Raw genomic sequence first — 20,547 nt, 5'->3', positions numbered from 1 at the left:
CAATTAATTGAAAGCCAGCTACCCTAAACCACTAAACCATATTAGATATATATAGAAAGCTAATTAATTGTTTTATGATCTCTTATAGCCTAAATTTCATCGGATATAGCTGAAACCTAGTAAAGAACAAACCACGGCACATAGTAACTATTTCTGGGTTGCAGCGGTAGCTAGCAACCTAGTAAGAGACGATCACGTCCAATGTTAAGAAATATAAAAACCTCTAACTCATAAAAAAATTTATTACCATTAGAACCGCCTTGTCCAAAACCCAGATAAAGGAAACTTACCGCTCTTTGGCTTGAATAACAAAGGAAATATATTGGCTTGAAAATCAAGAAAATTGACTTTAACAACATTATTCTCCACAAACGGTATATTTTTTTCTTTCCGCTTTTTTTCTCCTCAACTAGCTGGGCACTGGAAAATCATAGAGAGCTGTATAACAGCTCATTTTAAAGGAAATTGCAACATCTAGTCACTTTTGTAATTAAAAATAAAATACTTTTTAAAGTATTTTATTTTTAATTACAAAAGTAATTAATTTTGCAGAAAATTGTACCTTCTTTACTGTGTTACCTGTAGTTTTAATAAAATCATATTACTTTCATAACAACATTTTTTACTATTTACAATAAAGAACGAACTCTTGCCTACACAAACTTGTATAGTGGGACATAAAGATCGATCATAAATGGTGTTAGTCATTGGTGCCTTTTTGGTCACCGGCAGCACAGTGGCTCAGAGACTTTCTTTCAAATCCGGATTGCAGCGGTAGCTAGCAACCTAGTAAGAGACGATCAAGTCCAATGTTAAGAAATATAAAACCCCCTAACTCATAAAAAAAAAGTCAAGTCAAAACAAAAAATACACCATTAGAACCGCCTTGTCCGAAACCCTTATAAAGGAAACTTACTGCCCTTTGGCTTGAATAACAAAGAAAATATATTGGCTTGAAAATCAAGAAAATTGACTTTAACCACGTTATTCTCCACAAACGGGATATTTTTTTTCTTTCCGCTTTTTATTTCTCCTCAGCTAGCTGGGCACTGGAAAATCATAGAGAGCTGTATAATAGCTCATTTTAAAGTAAATTGCTACATCTAGTGCCTTTTGTAATTAAAATAAAATACTTTTTAAAATAGAATCAATTTTGACAAAAAACTGCATTTTTGATGTATTTCATACTGCAGTCTTTTCAAAGATATTTGAATTTTGAAGCAATCAAACAGTTCATGGTAATGAACTCTATAGTAATAATATCTACTTGTCTCAATAACAACCGAAACTCCTTGAACCAAAATTTTCTTTTTTGGCTTAATCGCTAAAGTTATTATGTAAACTGTAAAAATATTCATAATGCTTAATCAGTAATAGTAATTTTTTAATTCAAACTGAAAAAATACATGAAAATTTTAAAATTATTTTTGCTTTTTGTCTCCTGGAACCAAAATTTTTTTCATCTCAGTTCAAAGTTATTATTGTATCCTGGAACCAAACTTTTTTTGGTTTGTAACCCGTAAAGTACGTATCGCCATAATATAGTCTTATAATTCCAATTATTTTAGTTTTCAGTTCAGAATCGCTAAACTTATTATGTAAACTGCAAAAATATTTATGGTTTCTAACCGATAATACTAATTTTTTAATTCAAACAAGATAAATACCTAAAAATTTTTAAATTAGATTTGTTTTATGCTAGGTTTTAGCTACTCGACACGGGGTATTGTGTACTTAGTAATTTTAAACCTTGAAAAAATATGGTCTCGCTTGAAAGGAAAAAAAGAAAGAATAACCAAACAAAATATCAAAATAGAGCAATCCAAATTTCTACTAATAGAAAATTTTACTGCACAAAAAATAAAGCTAACATCCTGAAATATAAGAAAAGTTTATTTAAAAGAGATAAAAATGCCACCGACCGCAATAAAGCTTGAGAACGCGTAAGGATTGCTACTAAGATGTCTTGTGATCCAGGATTTAAGAAAATGAAATATGACAGAGCAATACAGAGGTATCTTATGGATCAGGGGTATCGAGAAGGGAAAATTGAGACAGCCAAACAAAAGAGCAAGGAACGGTAAGATAATAATAAAGATTATCGAAACGAACATAACAAAAAAATTGCTACTAGAATAATGGGTAGATACAGGGGTGACAAAAGCTATAATGAAAATTAAATTATCTGCGAGGTTGTACCAAAGAACGCAAAAGGACAAAGGGAAAAATTACATTCAGAAATACAAGAAGATGGCAAAAATGCAGGCTGATCTTCGTAAATTGAGAATTACATTAAAAGACGATCATTGGAATAACATACCACTGCATACATTGGACTTACTTACTCTTCTTTTGGACTTAATACGTCTCTTAATATTTCAAAGAAGAAAAAGCCGTAGGCTTTTTCCTGTTTGTAATGATCCGGGTTGCAGCGGTAGCTAGCAACCTAGTAAGAGACGATCACCTCCAATGTTAAGAAATATAAAACCCCCCAACTCCTAAAAAAAAAGTCAGATCGAAACAAAAAGTACACCATTAGAACCGCCTTGTCCGAATCCTCTATAAAGGAAACTTGCCGTCCTTTGGCTTGAATAACAAAGAAAATATATTGGCTTGAAAATCAAGAAAATAGACTTTTACCACGTTATTCTCCACAAACGGGATATTTTTTTCTTTCCGCTTGATTTTTCTCCTCAGCTAGCTGGGCACTGGAAAATCATAGAGAGCTGTATAATAGCTCATTTTAAAGGAAATTGCAACATCTAGTCACTTTTGTATTTAAAAATAAAATACTTTTTAAAGTAGAATCAATTTGGTCAAAAAAATTGCATTTTTGATGTATTTTCATACTGCAGTCTTTTCAAAGATATTTGAATTTTGAAGGAATAAAACAGTTCATGGTAATGAAATCTATAGTAATAATAGCTACTCGTCTCAATAGTAACCGAAACTCCTGGAACCAAAATTTTCTTTTTTGGCTTAATCGCTAAAAATATTATGTAAACTGCAAAAATATTTATGATGCCTAATCAGTAATAGTAATTTTTTAATTTAAACAACAAAAATACATGAAAATTCTAAAATTAGTTTTGCTTTTTGTCTCCTGGAAGAAAAATTTTTTTCATCTCAGTTCAAATTTATTATTGTATCCTGGAACCAAATTTTTTTGGTTTGTAACCCGTAAAGTACATATCTCCATATTATTGTCTCATAATTGCAATTATTTTAGTTTTCAGTCCAGAATCGCTAAACTTATTATGTAAAATGCAAAAATATTTATGGTGTCTAACCAATAATACTAATTTTGTAATTCAAACAAGAGAAATACCTTAAAATTTTAAAATTAGTTTTGTTTTATGCTAGGTATTAGATACTCGACACGGGATTTTGTGTACTTAATAATTTTAAACTTTGAAAAAGTATGGTCTCACGCGAGTGTTTTTTACGAAAAACTTAATGTTTTATGTACAATATTGATCAATGAAGTCATCTTCGTTGGATGTAGTTAGTAAATAATAACTACCCGACGTGAGATTTAATATGTATTTCCAGACCGAAGAATTCAATTTTTTTATATATCTTATTTTATAGTTTAGAATCGCTAAAGTTTTTTTATAATAGCTGCAAAAATATTTATGATATCTGAGCAATAATTTTAATCTTTTCATTCAAACTAACAAAATACCTGAAAATTTAAAAATTAGTTTTATTTTTTGTTCGGTTATTGGTACTTGATACGAGAAAATTATAATAGGATAATTAAAATAGTAATAAGATGCACTAGAAAATCCTTCTAAGCGAGTTATACGTAATTTAAAAAAAACAGTACTATACAAAAAACAGATATAGTATCTTGAAAAGAAAAAAGCAAAGGTATTCAACCGACAAGGCGTATCGAGATACGAAAATTGATAGTGAAAAACAACGTTATTATAATGATGAAGTTTATAGACATGCAAAAATTGAGACAGCCAAACAAAAGAGCAAGGAAAGGTATGATAATGCTCAAGATTACCAAAACAAACATAAGAAAAAAGTTGCTAATAGAATAATAGGTAGATACTGGGGTGACAAAAGCTATAATGAAAAAATTAAAACCTCTGCGATGTTGTACCGAAGAACGCATAAGGACAAAGGGAAAAATTACATTCAGAAATACAAGAAGATGGCAAAAATGCAGGCTGATCTTTGTAAATTGAGAAACATTTTACGCATTTTTAACCAGGATCACAAAAAGCATTCAAAATTACAAATTAAAATTCTCTTTGAAAGAGCGGATGCTGTTGAAAAGTCAGCTAGAAATGCTCTGGCAAAACTTCATATTAATATCCAAAAGAAATGTTGTCAGTTTAATGAAAAGCTTCCAAGGTATGGATTGGCAACTGCGGAACAGTTTATAGATGCAATGGAAAATATTCGACAACACAGTGAATATACGGAGGCGTACTTCTTAGAAAATTCGTATATTAATTTTGGAAGGAGCAATTGCAGTTTATGTAGCAGCAATAAATATATATATACAAGCATACCTATCAACAGCGAAGGAAAAGCAATGTTTTTCAATTATGGCGAAAACGAACCTGTTAGGGTTATTAGTATATGTCTTTGTAAGACTAATGATTTAGAACAAATTCCTGGTTATCCGGGTTGCAGCGGTAGCTAGCAACCTAGTAAGAGACGATCACGTCCAATGTTAAGAAATATAAAAACCCATAGTTCTTAAAAAAAGAGTCAGATCAAAACAAAACGTACACCATTAGAACCGCCTTGTCCGAAACCCCTGCATAGTAAAATTTCTGTCCCTTGGCTTGAACAGCAAGGGAAATATATTGGCTTGAAAATCAAGGAAAGTGGCAGCTACTACAACATTCTGCCTAAACGGGATATTTTTTTCTTTTTTTTTTCTTTTTTTTTCTTTTGTATCCAGAGATAGCTTGGCACTGGAACATCGTAGAGGGTTGTTCAATATCTCATTTTAAAGGAAATTAATTGGGTTAAAAATCTATAGTAACTAAAATAAATTATTTCTAAAAGAGAATAAATTTTTCCACCAAAAACTGCATTTTGATGTCTTTTCACACTGCAGTCTTTCAAACATAATCGTATACCAGCGGTAAGAAATGAACCCACGCCTCTGAAGAGTTATAATAAAGATCGAACTCTTCCCTATACTAAATTGCATACGCAACTTCACTCTAGTTAAGATTTCAGTATTTATATTATACATCATTATAAATTATAAAAGGTTCAAATGTTCGAAGATTATAGAGTTAAAAATTTTCCCACACCAGGAATCGAACCCAAGCCTGTTAAGTGAAAGTTAACTATCCTAGCCACTAGACCATATGGAACCATAAAGAAGTATGATTTAAGAGCCATATCCGGGTTGCAGCGGTAGCTAGCAACCTAGTAAGAGACGATCACATCCAATGTTAAGAAATATAAAAACCCCTAACTCCTAAGAAAAGAGTCAGATCAAAACAAAAATTACACCATTAGAACCACCTTGTCTGAAACTTCCCTATAGTTAACTGTCTGTCCCTTTGCTTGAATAACAAAGAAAATATATTGGCTTGAAAATCAAGAAAAATGGCAGCTACTACAACATTCTGCCTAAACGGGATATTTTTTTCTTTCCGCTTGATTTTCCTCCTCAACTAGCTGGGCACTGGAAAATCATAGAGAGCTGTATAATAGCTCATTTTAAAGTAAATTGCAACATCTAGTCACTTTTGTAATTAAAAATTAAATACTTTTTAAAGTAGAATCAATTTTGTCAAAAAAATGCATTTTTGATGTATTTTCATACTGCAGTCTTTTCAAAGATATTGGAATTTTGAAGCAATCAAACAGTTCATGGTAATGAAATCTATAGTAATAATAGCTACTTGTCTCAATAGTAACCGACACTCTAAAGAACAAAATTTTGATTGTCTCAATAGTAACCGAAACTCTAAAGAACAAAATTTTGGTACAAATAGATACATCAAAGCAAACAGTTCATGATACTGAACTATATGTTTTATAGTAAAAGCGACTCGTCTCAATAGTAAAACTTGCTACATCTAGTTCCTTCTGTAATTAAAGATAAAATATTCTGTAATAGTTCCGGTTTGCAGCGGTAGCTAGGAACCTAATGAAAAGAGATCATTCGAAGAACATACCATTGTATATATTAAACTTAGTTAGCTGCTCGATTCCTTGAAGAAAAAAATCTTTTTGTCAACTGAAACTAGAATAATTCCTGAAAATTTAAAAAAATATAATTTTATTTAGCTGCAAATTACAATAAGGAACGAACTGAACCCATAGTAACTTAAGTACTAAATCAAACATTACTACTTAAGAACGACAAAGATGTAAATGGTCTCATTCATGAATTACATAATGGTTAGAGCAAAGCAAGCTGCACGCAAGTTAAAAAAAAGTACTACACAGACAACAGAGATAGTATCTTGAAAAGAGTACTAACTGGTAGAGGCAACTTCACTATAGTTAAGAATACAGTATTTATATTATGACAATGCAAAAGGTATGAGAAAAAAGTGCAAAACTCTGTAAACTGCAAATTATTGAGAATATTTGAGTAATAATTTCACTTTATGAAAAATTACATTAAAGAACGAACTTTTGTCCATAGTAACTGAAGTATTATATCCGGGTTGCAGCGGTAGCTAGCAATCCGGGTTGCAGCGGTAGCTAGTAACCTAGTAAGAGATGATCAGGTCCAATGTTAAGAAATATAAAAACCCAAAGCTCCTAAAAAAAGAGTCAGATCAAAACAAAAAGTACACCATTAGAACCGCCTTGTCCGAAATTACATTAAAGGACGAACTATAGCCCACAGTAACTGGTATCCGGGTTGCGATGGTAGCGAGTACAGTAAAGAACGATCTCTGGCTTATAGTAACTGATATATTGTGGTTGCACGGGTAGCTGTATCCGGGTCGCAGCGGTAGCTAGCAACCTAGTAAGAGACGATCATGTCCAATGTTTTATAATAAAGGTCGAACTCTTCCCTATACTAACTTGCATACGCAACTTCACTATAGTTAAGATTACAGTATTTATATTATACATCATTATAAATTATAAAAGGTTCAAATGTTCGAAGATTATCCGGGTTGCAGCGGTAGCTAGCAACCTAGTAAGAGACGATCACGTCCAATGTTAAGAAATATAAAAACCCAAAGTCCCTAACAGAGGAGTCAGATCAAAACAAAAAGTACACCATTAGAACCGCCTTGTCCAAAACCCCTGTACAGTAAAATTTCTGTCCCTTGGCTTGAACAGCAAGGGAAATATATTGGCTTGAAAATCAAGAAAAGTGGCAGCTACTACAACATTTTGCCTAAACGGGATATTTTTTTCTTTTTTTCTTTTTTCTTCTTTTCCAGATAGCTTGGCACTGGAACATCGTAGAGAGTTGTTCAATAGCTCATTTTAAAGGAAATTAATTAAGTTAAAAATCTATAGTAACTAAAATAAATTATTTCTAAAAGAGAATAAATTTTTCCACCAAAAACTGCATTTTTTATGTCTTTTCACACTGCAGTATTTCAAACATTACACCAGCGGTAAGATTTGAACCCACGCCTCCGAAGAGACTGGTGGCTAACACCAGTGTCTTGGACCACTCAGCCAGGCTGCCTCTCATAAATAGTATATATGTGAATCTGGGTTGCAGCAGTAGCTAGCATTCCGGGTTGTTATAATAAAGAACGACCTCTTGCCTTTACTAATTTTTATACGCCACATAATTATAGTATAGTCCGGGATGCAGCGGTAGCTAGCAACCTAGTAAAAGATGATCACGCCCCATAGTAAATACTAAAGTAACCCATAACTCCTGAAAAAAGAGTTAGATCAATTTTGTTTGTAGTAGAGAACAACTTCTGCCCCATGTCCAGTGAAATAATCTATTGACAAGTTTCTTCTCTAAGTTATGTTACATTAAGGTAAGTACCAGTAAAAGAAATTCGGTATTACTGATTTTCTAAAAGTGATTTCTTCTAAGCTTCAAAGTTTTTGTTTTCTTTTTAAAGGTTTTAAAAAGAAAACAAAATAAATCTAAAGTTAACTCAAAGAAAATCACTACTGTTTACGATCTTCAATGTACCAATGCATATTTCCGTTTTGACCCCCCCCCCCTCCCCCGAAGAAAAAAAGGCAATTACCCTTTTTGTAACAATAGCAACACAAAAACCGATCTCAACTAGGACTTAATTCATTCTATTTCTATTTAATCTTAATTGAATTTACATTAACTTGTCTGCACAATAAAAGTTAAATATTTTTCTAAAATATTTTTGACTATTGTAATAGTGAAAACAGAGGCAATATCACCTAAATATCTACGATATTTTTTGTTTTAGTAAAGAGTGAGCCCCACAAACCCAGATTGTGATATCAAAAAATTATACAAAAAATTTTGCTATTTAACTTTAAAATGGAATATGTATAGCAAATCATTCTAGCTAACAACAATCTTTCTATTTTGTAGAACTGATAAAAATATGAATACGAAAAAGTTGCTGTTTTAAATGTATAAGGAAATGTAATACAACAAATGTTTTAAGCTGAAAACAATTTTTCTAGCTTTCTATAACAAAATTCTTTAAATAGCAAAAATATTTGTGTGGAATTGTAAAAGGAATTATATATAACACATAGTTATAGCTGTAAAAAAAATTTTGTAAATAAATTCTTTCTCAGGTGAGATCGGGCGCACTAGCTTGTTTAAACTGTCAGAATAATTTAAACAGATGAAATTAAAACAAATAAAAGGCATCCTAAAGAAAGATCCTAAGAAAGCAACAGCAGTTGCTGCCACAATTGTTGGCGGAGCTGGTGCTGTAGCTGGCACGTTGTCATCAACAGCAGCTTTATTTTCTTCTGGCCTTACCAGCACCATAGACTGCTTCTCAAATATTCCAGAAGTTAAACCTAAATTTACGTGGGAAAATATTTTGATAAAAACACTGTCAATTCTAGTGTTGTTGGCAGCAATATGCATCTTGATTATCTTTCGGTGGAACAAATTGCCATACCTTATTCCGACTCAAAGAGAAATTACCATCTATAGAATCTATAGAATTTAAAAAACATTTCCAAACGGAGTTTGATAGACTGATAGTAGTATTTGTAGTTTGTCTCGTTGGGGGAGCGATCTTTGAATTTTTGTTACATCAAAAGACGATCATTGGAATAAAAGACTATTGCATACATTGGAATTAATTAGCTACATATTGTTTGAGGTTCGTCTCTTACTATTTAAAAGAAGAAAAAACCGTAAGTTTTTTCTTGTTTGCAATCAGGTTATTATTAATGGTTAGTGGTTCAGGTTGTATTTAATGACTCATTTTAAAGGAAACTGCTACATCTAGTGCATTGTGTAATCGAAAACAAAATAGTTTTTATATAGTATAATTTAAAAAAAAAACGATAAAGTTCATCGTAAATGGTGTCAGTCAAGTGCATTTCATGTAGTAGTTATTAATAGCAGTTTTTTTATACTAAATTCGGGTTGCAGCGGTAGCTAGCAACCTAGTAAGAGACGATCACGTCCAATGTTAAGAAATATAAAAACCCATAGTTCCTAACAAAGGAATCAGATCAAAACAAAAAGTACACCATTAGAACCGCCTTGTCCGAAACCCCTGTATAGAAATCTTTCTGTCCCTTGGCTTGAACAGCAAGGGAAATATATTGGCTTGAAAATCAAGAAAAGTGGCAGCTACTACATTATTCTGCCTAAACGGGATATTGTTTTCTTTCTTTTTTTCTTCTTTTCTTTTCCACAGATAGCTTGGCACTGGAGCATCGTAGAAGGTTGTTCAATAACTCATTTTAAAGGAAATGAATTGATTTAAAAACATTTTTTAACTAAAAAAAATTATTTCCGAAAGAGAATAAATTTTTCCACCAAAAACTGCATTTTTGATGTCTTTTCACACTGCAGTCTTTCAAACATAATCGTATACCAGTGGTAAGATTTTAACCCACGCCTCCGAAGAGACTGGTGGCTAACACCAGTGCCTTGGACCACTCGGCCAGGCTGCCTCTCATAAATAACTATATATGGGAATCTGGGTTGCAGCAGTATACGGGTTGCAGCGGTAGCTAGCAACCTAGTAAGAGACGATCACGTCCAATGTTAAGAAATATAAAAACCCATAGTTCCCAACAAAGGAGTCAAATCAAAATTATAATAAAGAGCGACCTCTTGCCTATGCTAAATTTTAAAGACTACTTAACTATAGTATAGGTTAGTAAAGTTTACATAAAGGGCTGATCCGGGTTGCAGCGGTAGCTAGCAACCTAGTAAGAGACGATAACGTCCAATGTTAATAAATATAAAAACCCATAGTTCCTAACAAAGGAGTCAGATCAAAACAAAAAGTACACCATTGGAACCGCCTTGTCCGAATCTCCTGTATAGGTAACTTTCTGTCCCTTGGCTTGAACAGCAAGGAAAATATACTGGCTTGAAAATCAAGAAAAGTGGCAGCTACTACAACATCCTGCCTAAACGGGATATTTTTTCTTTTTTCTTTTTTCCTTAATTGTTTTCCAGAGATAGATTGGCACTGGAACATCGTAGAAAGTTGTTCAATGGCTCATTTTAAAGGAAATTAATTTGGTTAAAATCCGGGTTGCACCGGTAGCTAGCAACCTAGTAAGAGACGTTCACGTCCAATGTTAAGAAATATAAAAACCATAGTTCCTAACAAAGGAGTCAGATCAAAACAAAAAGTACACCATTAGAACCGCCTTGTCCGAAACCCCTGTACTACCCCTGCAGCTACTACAACATTCTGCCTAAACGGGATATTTTTTTCTTTCTTTTTTTCTTTTCCACAGATAGCGCGGCACTGGAACATCGTAGAGAGTTGTTCAATGGCTCATTTTAAAGGAAATGAATAGGGTTAAAAATCTTTTGAAACTAAAATAAATTATTTCTAAAAGAGAATAAATTTTTCTACCAAAAACTGCATTTTTAATGTCTTTTCACACTGCAGTCTTTCAAACATAATCGTATACCAGCGGTAAGATTTGAACCCACGCCTCCGAAGAAACTGGTGGCTAACACCAGTGCCTTGGACCACTCGGCCAGGCTGCCTCTCATAAATAACTATATATGTGAATCTGGGTTGCAGCAGTAGCTAGCAATCTAGTAAGAGACGATCAGTCCAATGATAAGAAATATAACAAAACTCATAAAAATAGAGTCAAATCAAAACAAAAGTATATCATTAGAATTACCTTGTCTGAAACCCTACTAGATAAATAATGAATGTCGTCATAGTTTTATATTAGAGCTATGACCTGAATAGAAAAACACGAAATTATATTGTTGTTTCTGAAACCGTCATGAAATAATATCATTGCGCTATGACGTCACCATGAAATAAAATCATTACGCCGTGACGTCATAATTACTATATAAGAAGCGTCAGAACTGTAAATGTTCTCATATTACATAATGGTTTCAATCAAGCAAGCTGCACGCAAGTTAAAAAAACATTACTACACAAACAACAGAGATAGTATCTTGAAAAGAGAAAAGCAAAGGTATTCAACCGACCAGGTGTATCGAGAAGTAAAAATTGAGACAACCAAACGAAAGATCAAGGAGCGTTATCAAAATGATAAGCTTTATAGAGAAGCAACAATTGAGCAGGCTAGACAAAAGAGCAAGGAACGGTATGACAATGATAAAGATTACAGAGAAGCAAGAATTGAGCAGGCTAGACAAAAGAGCAAGGAACGGTATGATAATGATGAAGATTACCGAAACAAACATAAGAAAAAGTTGCTACCAGAATAATGGGTAGATACTGGGGTGACAAAAGCTATAATGAAAAAACTAAATTCCCTGCGAGGTTGTACCGAAGAACGCATAAGGACAAAGGGAAAAATTACATTCAGAAATACAAGAAGATGGCAAAAATGCAGGCTGATCTTCGTAAATTGAGAAACATTTTACGCATGTTTTATCAAGATCACGAAAAGTGTTCAAAATTACAGATTAAAATTCTCTTTGAAAGAGCGGATGCTGTTGAAAAGTCGGCTAGAAATGCTTTGGCAAAGCTTCATAGTGATATCCAAAAGAAATGTTGTCAGTTTAATGAAAAGCTTCCAAGGTATGGATTGGCAACTGCGGAACAGTTTATAGATGCAATGGAAAATGTTCGATAACATTATAATAAAGAACGAATATAAAGCTATTATAAAAGGCACTTAGCAAGATATGACGATATTTCCGGGAGTCAGGTAACAGGCCCATTCAAGTAGGTATATGACATAATACCGTTGTCAAAAGATACGTGCATTGTAATTACATTTAGGCTCGATCATCGAATTTCAGCTGAAACTAAGTAAAGGACAATTATGCCTCCATATATTCACAGTGATGTATAAGATTTCCCATTACATCTGTAAATTTTTCCACAGTTGCTGGTCCATACCTTGGAAACTTTTCACTAAACATGCAAAATTTCTTTTGAATATTACTATGAAGTTTTGCGAAAGCATATCTAGCTGACTTTTCAACAAAATCTATTCTTTCAGAGATAATTTTAATCTTTAATTTTGAATATTTTTCGTAATCCCAGTAAAACATTCGTAAATTTTTCTCAATTTACAAAGATCAGCCTGTGCGTTCTTTGCAGCTTGTGTAAACTGCAAAAATATCCATGGTATCCGAGCAATAGTTCGAATATTTCAATTCAAGCTAGAAAATTTATAATAAAGAAAGAACTTTTGCTTATACAAACTTGCTTAGGCAAATTAACTATAGTTAAGTTACATAATTTATATTATGACAAGGTAAGAGGTATGAGAAAAAACTGCAAAACCTTGAAAACTACAAATCCGGGTTGCAGCGGTAGCTAGCAACCTAGTAAGAGACGATCACGTCCAATGTTAAGAAATATAAAATCCCCTAACTCCTGAGAAAAGAGTCAGATCAAAACAAAAATTACACCATTAGAACCACCTTGTCCAAAACCCCTATTAAGGAAACTTATCACTCTTTGGCTTGAATAACAAAGAACATATATTGGCTTGAAAATCAAGAAAATCGACTTTAACCACGTTATTCTCGACAAACAGGATATTTTTTTCTTTCCGCTCGATTTTCCTCCTCAGCTAGCTGGGCACTGGAAAATCATAGAGAACTGTATAATAGCTCATTTTAAAGGAAATTGTTACATTAAAGAACGAACTGTAGCCCATGGTAACTGAAATATTAAAAGGAATAATTATATAGAGTATCATGCAACACAACTTATCTTTAGATAAGATAGCATATCATAAACTAATTTTAATTAGTTTCCTTATGAAATCATTATAGGTAAAAAATTTCCATACCTGGAATCGAACTAAGGTAAGGTACAGGAAACTTATATAGGACACCATACTGGTATAGAAAACTTATAAAGGAAACACTACCGACATTGGAAACTCATAAAGAAAGTATAGTGGTATGGGTAACATATAAAGGAAACTGTACTGGTATAGGAAACTGATATAAGAAACTATACTGGTATAGGAAACTTGTATAAGAAAACTATACTGGTGTAGGAAACCTATAAAGGAAACTATACTGGTATAGGAAACTATACTGGTGTAGGAAACTTATACAGGAAACTATATTACATAAAAGATTGATCTAGTTCTTAAAGTATTAAATCAAACCATTTGTGGTCATCCAGGTGGCAGTGGTAGCTAGCAGCCTAGTAAGAGAGGATCACGTCCAATGTTAAGAAATATAAAAACCCAAAACTCCTAAAAAAAAATCCGATCAAAACAAAAAGTACACCATTAGAGTCGCCTTGTCCGAAACCCCTGTATAGGAAACTTTCTGTCCCTTGGCTTGAACAGCAAGGGAAATATATTGGCTTGAATATCAAGAAATGTGGCGGCTACTACAACATTCTGCCTAAACGGCATATTTTTTTTTCTTCTTTTCCATAGATAGCTTGGCACTGGAACGTCGTAGAGAGTTGTTCAATGGCTCATTTTAAAGGAAATTAATTGGATTAAAAATCCTTTGTAACTAAAATAAATTATTTCTAAAAGAGAATAAATTTTTACACTAAAAACTGCATTTTTGATGTCTTTTCATACTGCAGTCTTTTCAAAGATATTTGATTTTTGTACATAAATCATAATTGTATACCAGCGGTAAGATTTGAACCCACGCCTCCGAAGAGACTGGTTGCTAACACCAGCGCTTTGGACCACTTGGCCACGCTGTCTCTCATAATCCGGGTTGCAGCGGTAGCTAGCAACCTAGTAAGAGACGATCACGTCCAATGTTAAGAAATATAAAAACCCATAGTTCCTAACAAAGGAGTCAGATCAAAAAAAAAGTACACCATTAGAACCGCCTTGTCCGAAACCCCTGTAAAGGAAACTTTCTATCCCTTGGCTTGAACAGCAAGGGAAATATATTGGCTTGAAAATCAAGAAAATTGACTTTAACCACGTTATTCTCCCCAAACGGGATATTTTTTTCTTTTTTTTTCTTTTCCACAGATAGCTTGGCACTGGAACATCGTAGAGGGTTGTTCAATAGCTCATTTTAAAGGAAATTAATTGGGTTAAAAATCTATAGTAACTAAAATAAATTATTTCTAAAAGAGAATAAATTTTTCCAACAAAAACTGCATTTTTGATGTCTTTTCACACTGCAGTCTTTCAAACATAATCGTATACCAGCGGTAAGATTTGAACCCATGCCTCCAAAGAGACTGGTGGCTAACACCAGTGCCTTGGACCACTCGGCCAGGCTGCCTCTCATAAATAAATCTATATATGTGAATTTGGGTTGCAGCAGTAGCTAGCAACCTAGTAAGAGACGATCAGTCCAATGCTAAGAAATATAACAAAACTCCTAAAAATAGAGTAAGATCAAAACAAAAGTACATCATTAGAACTACCTTGTCTGAAACCCTACTAGATAAATAAAGAATGTCGTCATAGATTTATATTAGAGCTATGACGTGAATAGAAAAATTATATTAAAGAACGAACTATAGCCTATAGTAATTTAACTACAAAGACCACCATGCTAACTGAAAGGTGTGTATAGGAGTGTGGAGCGTTTATATAGTAAAATCATAGGCAGCGCAATCGCGCTTCCCAAGTAAAGAACGATGTTGGCACAATGTATTATTTTTTTCCATACCAGGGCACTTCGTATTAAAGAAGTTGTCATATCAGGGTTACAGCAGTAGCTACCAACCTAGTAAGAGACGATCACGTCCAATGTTAAGAAATAAAAAAACGCATAATCATAGGCTCTCTTTGAAAGAGCGGATGCTGTTGAAAAGTCGGCTAGAAATGCTTTGGCAAAGCTTCATAGTAATATCCAAAAGAAATGTTGTCAGTTTAATAAAAAGCTTCCAAGGTATGGATTGGCAACTACGGAACAGTTTATAGATGCAATGGAAAATGTTCGACAACACAGTGAATATACGGAGGCGTACTTCTTAGAAAATTCCTATATTAATTTTGGAAGGAGCAATTGCAGTTTATGTAGCAGCAATAAAAATATATATACAAGCATGCCTATCAACAGCGAAGGAAAAGCAATGTTTTTCAATTATGGCGAAAACGAGCCTGTTAGGGTTATTAGTATATGTGTTTGTAAGACTAATGATTTAGAACAAATTCCTGGAACACCGACTCAAGAAAAAAGCATTTCTAACTATGTTTTAAACAGTTCTTTTAGTTCTTCTGAATATTTGGCAAAAAATTCTCTGTGTAGTAGAACAAACTGTCCTGAAAAGTACGAGACAACTATTGAAAAATGCTCTGAATCTAGATCTGACAAGGAAATTATGATGGCTGAAGTCACCTATAACAATCTGAGTAAACATTCAAAACCAAAAATTGGGCAGCAGGTTACTTGGCAATGTCACCCTGATATCTGCAAGCTCTATCCGACGGATATTGAATTATGTCAAATTCTTTTTGATATCCTTGAAAATAATATAGCATTAAAATTTTCAACTGACAAAGTGGTTAATTTCTACCTTGGCGGCTTGGATTATTGTGAAATCAATTACAGGGACACAAGAAAGCATGGGCATTCGTTATACTGTAGCCCAAATGAGGGATGTCAGAGCTATTTGCGTTCTCTAAGGGCACTAGCTCCACATTTTCCTGTCTTGAACTGTTTCATTAATAGCGTATATAAGGCAGTATCAAAATTTAAGATTATACAACATATTAATCTACTAAAAGTCGAGGGCTCGTACAAGGAACTAAGTCATTATATAGAAGAAGTGTCAAGTAGACTCTGTCGTAATAATAGTCAAGACTTCATCTACGGTGATAGCAATATTAGAGTTTCTGTGGATGTATAATAAAGATTTATAATAAAGAACGAACTCTTTCCTATACTAAATAAGCCACTATTTTTATTAAGGTTATATGACTTTTAGGGGTTGCTTCCCCCTTTTTTCGGTGATGGTATAATAATTATTATAATAAAGATCGAATTCTTCCCTATACTAACTTGCATACGCAACTTCACTATAGTTAAGATTACAGTATTTATATTATACATCATTATAAATTATAAAAGGTTCAAATATTTATAATAAAGAACGACCTCTTATCTATACTAAATTTTCTACGCAACTTAATTATAGTATAGGTTAGTAATTCAACAGATAGCATGGCACTGGAACATTGTAGAGAGTTGTTCAATGGCTCATTTTGAAGGAAATTAATGGGGTTAAAAAATTTTTGTAATTAAAAAAATTATTTTTATTACATTAAAAAATTTTATATGTTTCTTAAGAAATCATCATAAGTAAAAATTTCCCATACAGAAATTGAACTCAAGCCTACTGGGTGAGAGCTATCCCAACCTCTAGACCATATAGGATATATTAAAATATCCGATTAATGAAGTTTATGTTAATTACAATAAAGAACGAACTCTTGCCTATACTAAATTGTATTACAGGAAGGACCAAAATCTATCTCATAGTAACCGATGCAAAAGAGAATCCGGGTTGCAGCGGTAGCTAGCAACCTAGTATTAGACGTAATAAAGAACAAACTCTTGTCTATACTAAACTGTATTACAGGAAGGACCAAAGTTTATCAATTAGTAACTGATGCAAGGGAGAAAGAATCAAACAGTTCGTGGTAACGAAAAGTATAGTAAGAGCGACTCGTCTCAATAGTAGCCAAAACTCTAAAAAACGGTATTTTGGTACCAATAGATACATAAGAAATCAAATTTTTATGCTGATTCTAACCAATAATAATAATTTTTTAATTCAAACTAGAAAAATACCACAAAATTTTTAAATTAGTTATGTTTTTGTCTCCTGGAACCAAAGTTTTTTCAAACAGTAAAGACCAAAATCTATCTCATAGTAAGTGATGCAACAAAGAAAAGAAATAGGTTTGTGGTATATATGGCGTAATACGAGGTTACATTTTTCCAGGTTTCAGAGGTAGGTAGTAACCTAGTAATATAAAGAAGAAGTGAATAATGCAGGGGAAGAAGTCTGGGTGGTTTTGCATCTCTATCAACATAGCGTGCCCCTCTGCAAAATGATGAATCATCATCTAAATACTTTAGCTAAAAAATTTCCTACCACAAAGTTTCTTAAGAGTGTTGCTACAAACTGTATTCCTAACTATCCAGAACGTCATGTCCCAACTATATTTATTTACAACAATGGACAAATGAAAAGACAATTTATTGGACCACAGGAATTTGGAAGAAATAGCATCATCTGTGGTGAGTTGGAATGGCTGCTCTCAGAAGTTGGTGCAGTAAAAACAACCTTGGAGTCGAACCCTAGACCCAAAATACAAGATGCTCTGTTTTCACAGCTAGGAAGAAGTAATAGAAGTGACGAAGACAATAATGATTGGTGAAATACTTTAAAAGTCTCCCGAGAAAGAAAAATTGAGATTTTTTGTGCCTTTATTTCTTTTTGCTTTAGATGTTTTTAAAGTTTGAACTAACCTAGTCATTTCTTTCAATAAAAAAAAACAATAACACTTTTTTTTAATCAAAATTAGAGAAATACCTGAAAATTTTAAGATTAGTTTGGTTTTTGGTTAGGTTTTAGCTACTTGAAACGTGATTGATTTTGTATATTTACAGTAAAGAACGATCTCTCTCCCATAGTAAATAATATGTTACATTAAAAGACGATTATTGGAATAAAAAGTTACTGCATGCATCCGGGTTGCAGCGGTAGCTAGCAACCTAGTAAGAGACGATCACGTCCAATGTTAAGAAATATAAAAACCCATAACTCCTGAGAAAAGAGTCAGATCAAAACAAAAATTACACCAGTAGAACCACCTTGTCCAAAACCCCTATAAAGGAAACTTATCACTCTTTGGCTTGAATAACAAAGAAAATATATTGGCTTGAAAATCAAGAAAATTGACTTTAACCACGTTATTCTCCACAAACGGGATATTTTTTTCTTTCCGCTTGATTTTCCTCCTCAACTACCTGGGCACTGGAAAATCATAGAGAGCTGTATAATAGCTCATTTTAAAGGAAATTGCAACATCTAGTCACTTTTGTAATTAAAAATAAAATACTTTTTAAAGTAGAATCAATTTTGTCAAAAAAATTGCATTTTTGATGTATTTTCATACTGCAATCTTTTCAAAGATATTTGAATTTTATAATAAAGATCGAACTCTTCCCTATACTAACTTGCATACGCAACTTCACTATAGTTAAGATTACAGTATTTATCCGGGTTGCAGCGGTTACATTAAAAGACGATCACTGAAATAACAAACCATTCCATACATTGGACTTAGTTAGCTGTTTGATTGTTTGAGTTTCGTCTCTTACTATTTAAAAGAAGAAAAAGCCGTAGGCTTTTTCCTGTTTGTATTTATATCGGGGTTGCAGCGGTAGCTAGCAACCTAGTAAGAGACGATCACGTCCAATGTTAAGAAATATAAAAACCCCTAACTCTTTCAAAAAGAGTCAGATCAAAACAAAAAGTACACTATTAGAACCGCCTTGTCCGAAACCCCACTGAAGGAAACTTACCGCCCTTTGGCTTGAATAAAAAAGGAAATATATTGGCTTGAAAATCAAGAAAATTGACTTTAACCACGTTATTCTCCACAAACGGGATATTTTTTTCTTTTTTTCTTTTCCACAGATAGCTTGGCACTGGAACATCGTAGAGAGTTGTTCAATGGCTCATTTTAAAGGAAATCCTTAGATCTAGTGCTATTTGTACTTAATTTTTTTCATTAATTATTTCTTACGAAAAACATGATTTTTTATATACAATATTGATCTTCTGCCAGCAACATGCTTAGCTCGACTTTAAAATCTTTCCTTCTTCTTGAGTTTCTTCTTTCTTACTTGTGAAACCGTTAAAATAAATTATTTTCTTATGGAAATAAATATTATCAAACAGTTTTTGTTTAAGTCACGTATTGAGTACCAAGAACCTAGCAAAAAATAAAACTAATTTTAAAATGTTCAGGTATTTTTCTAGTATAAATTTAAATATCAAAATTATTTCTAAGATACCATAAATATTTTTGCAGTTTATAACTTTAGCGATTCTGAACTGAAAACAAAATAAAATAAAACTTGATTTTCTCAAGTTTTACGTCACGTCACTCATTACGTCAAATATGCTTATTAGTGCACAATCGGTTTTATATTTTACGTCACGTCGCTTATTACGTCATATATGGATATTAATATACAATCGGTGTTAGAAATCAGACTTGCTGCAAAAATCAAATATCTTTGGAAAGACTGCAGCATGAAAAGACATCAAAAATGCACTTTTTCTATAAAGTGATTTTATTTTTCAAATGTTTTGTTTTTTGATTAAAAAAGGCACTGAAACTTTTAATTTACATTCGAATGAGCCCTTTCACGACATTCAAGGACCACCAGGTCGATACAATCACCCCTGGAAAAACAAACAAACCAACAAAAAAAAATAATCACGCATGCGTGATCTTTATTCTGGCATAAAATACCAAATTTCACATTTTTACAAATAGGAGATTGAAACCTCTCCTGTTAGATTATCTGATATGCTGAATCTGATGGTGTGATTTTCATTAAGATTTTATGACTCTTAGGGATTGTTCTGTTTTTTTTTTAAACAGAAAAATTTCTCAGGCTCGTAACTTTAAATGGAAAAGACTAAACTTGATGAAACTTATACATTTAAAATTAACATGAAAATAAAATTCTTTTGATCAATCTGTTGGTATAAGAAATCTGTTGGTATCGTATATGGTTATAATTGCTACAAAAATTATATATCTTTGAAAGTATAAAAACATATTTAAAATGCAGTTATTTCTTAAAGTGATTCTATTCTTTTTTTAAAGAAAAGCCACCAAAACTTTTAATTTCTGTTCAAACTAGCCCTCTCGCAAAATTTTAGGACCTCTGGGTTGATATGATCACCCTTGGGGAAAAAAGGCAAACAAATAAATACGAAAAACTTCATTTTTCATGTAGAATATTGATCAATGATGTCATAATCGTCG

General features: G+C 32.8%; 1 protein-coding gene across 1 annotated transcript; it reads left to right on the top strand.

The window, feature by feature from the left end:
- Positions 1–17,586: 17,586 nt before the first annotated feature.
- On the top strand, positions 17,587–17,916 carry LOC148956884 (phosducin-like protein 3). Its single transcript, XM_089092554.1, has one exon. It carries the CDS (start codon positions 17,587–17,589, stop codon positions 17,914–17,916), a length of 330 nt encoding a protein of 109 aa, XP_088948680.1.
- Positions 17,917–20,547: the final 2,631 nt, after the last annotated feature.

Source organism: Artemia sp. Qi Xiang Cuo, chromosome 1, assembly GCF_049724085.1.
Source record: "Artemia sp. Qi Xiang Cuo chromosome 1, ASM4972408v1, whole genome shotgun sequence".
Taxonomy (NCBI): domain Eukaryota; kingdom Metazoa; phylum Arthropoda; class Branchiopoda; order Anostraca; family Artemiidae; genus Artemia; species Artemia sp. Qi Xiang Cuo.
The sequence above is the reverse complement of the archived record's forward strand: the minus strand, read 5'-3'. Positions and strand labels throughout refer to the sequence as shown.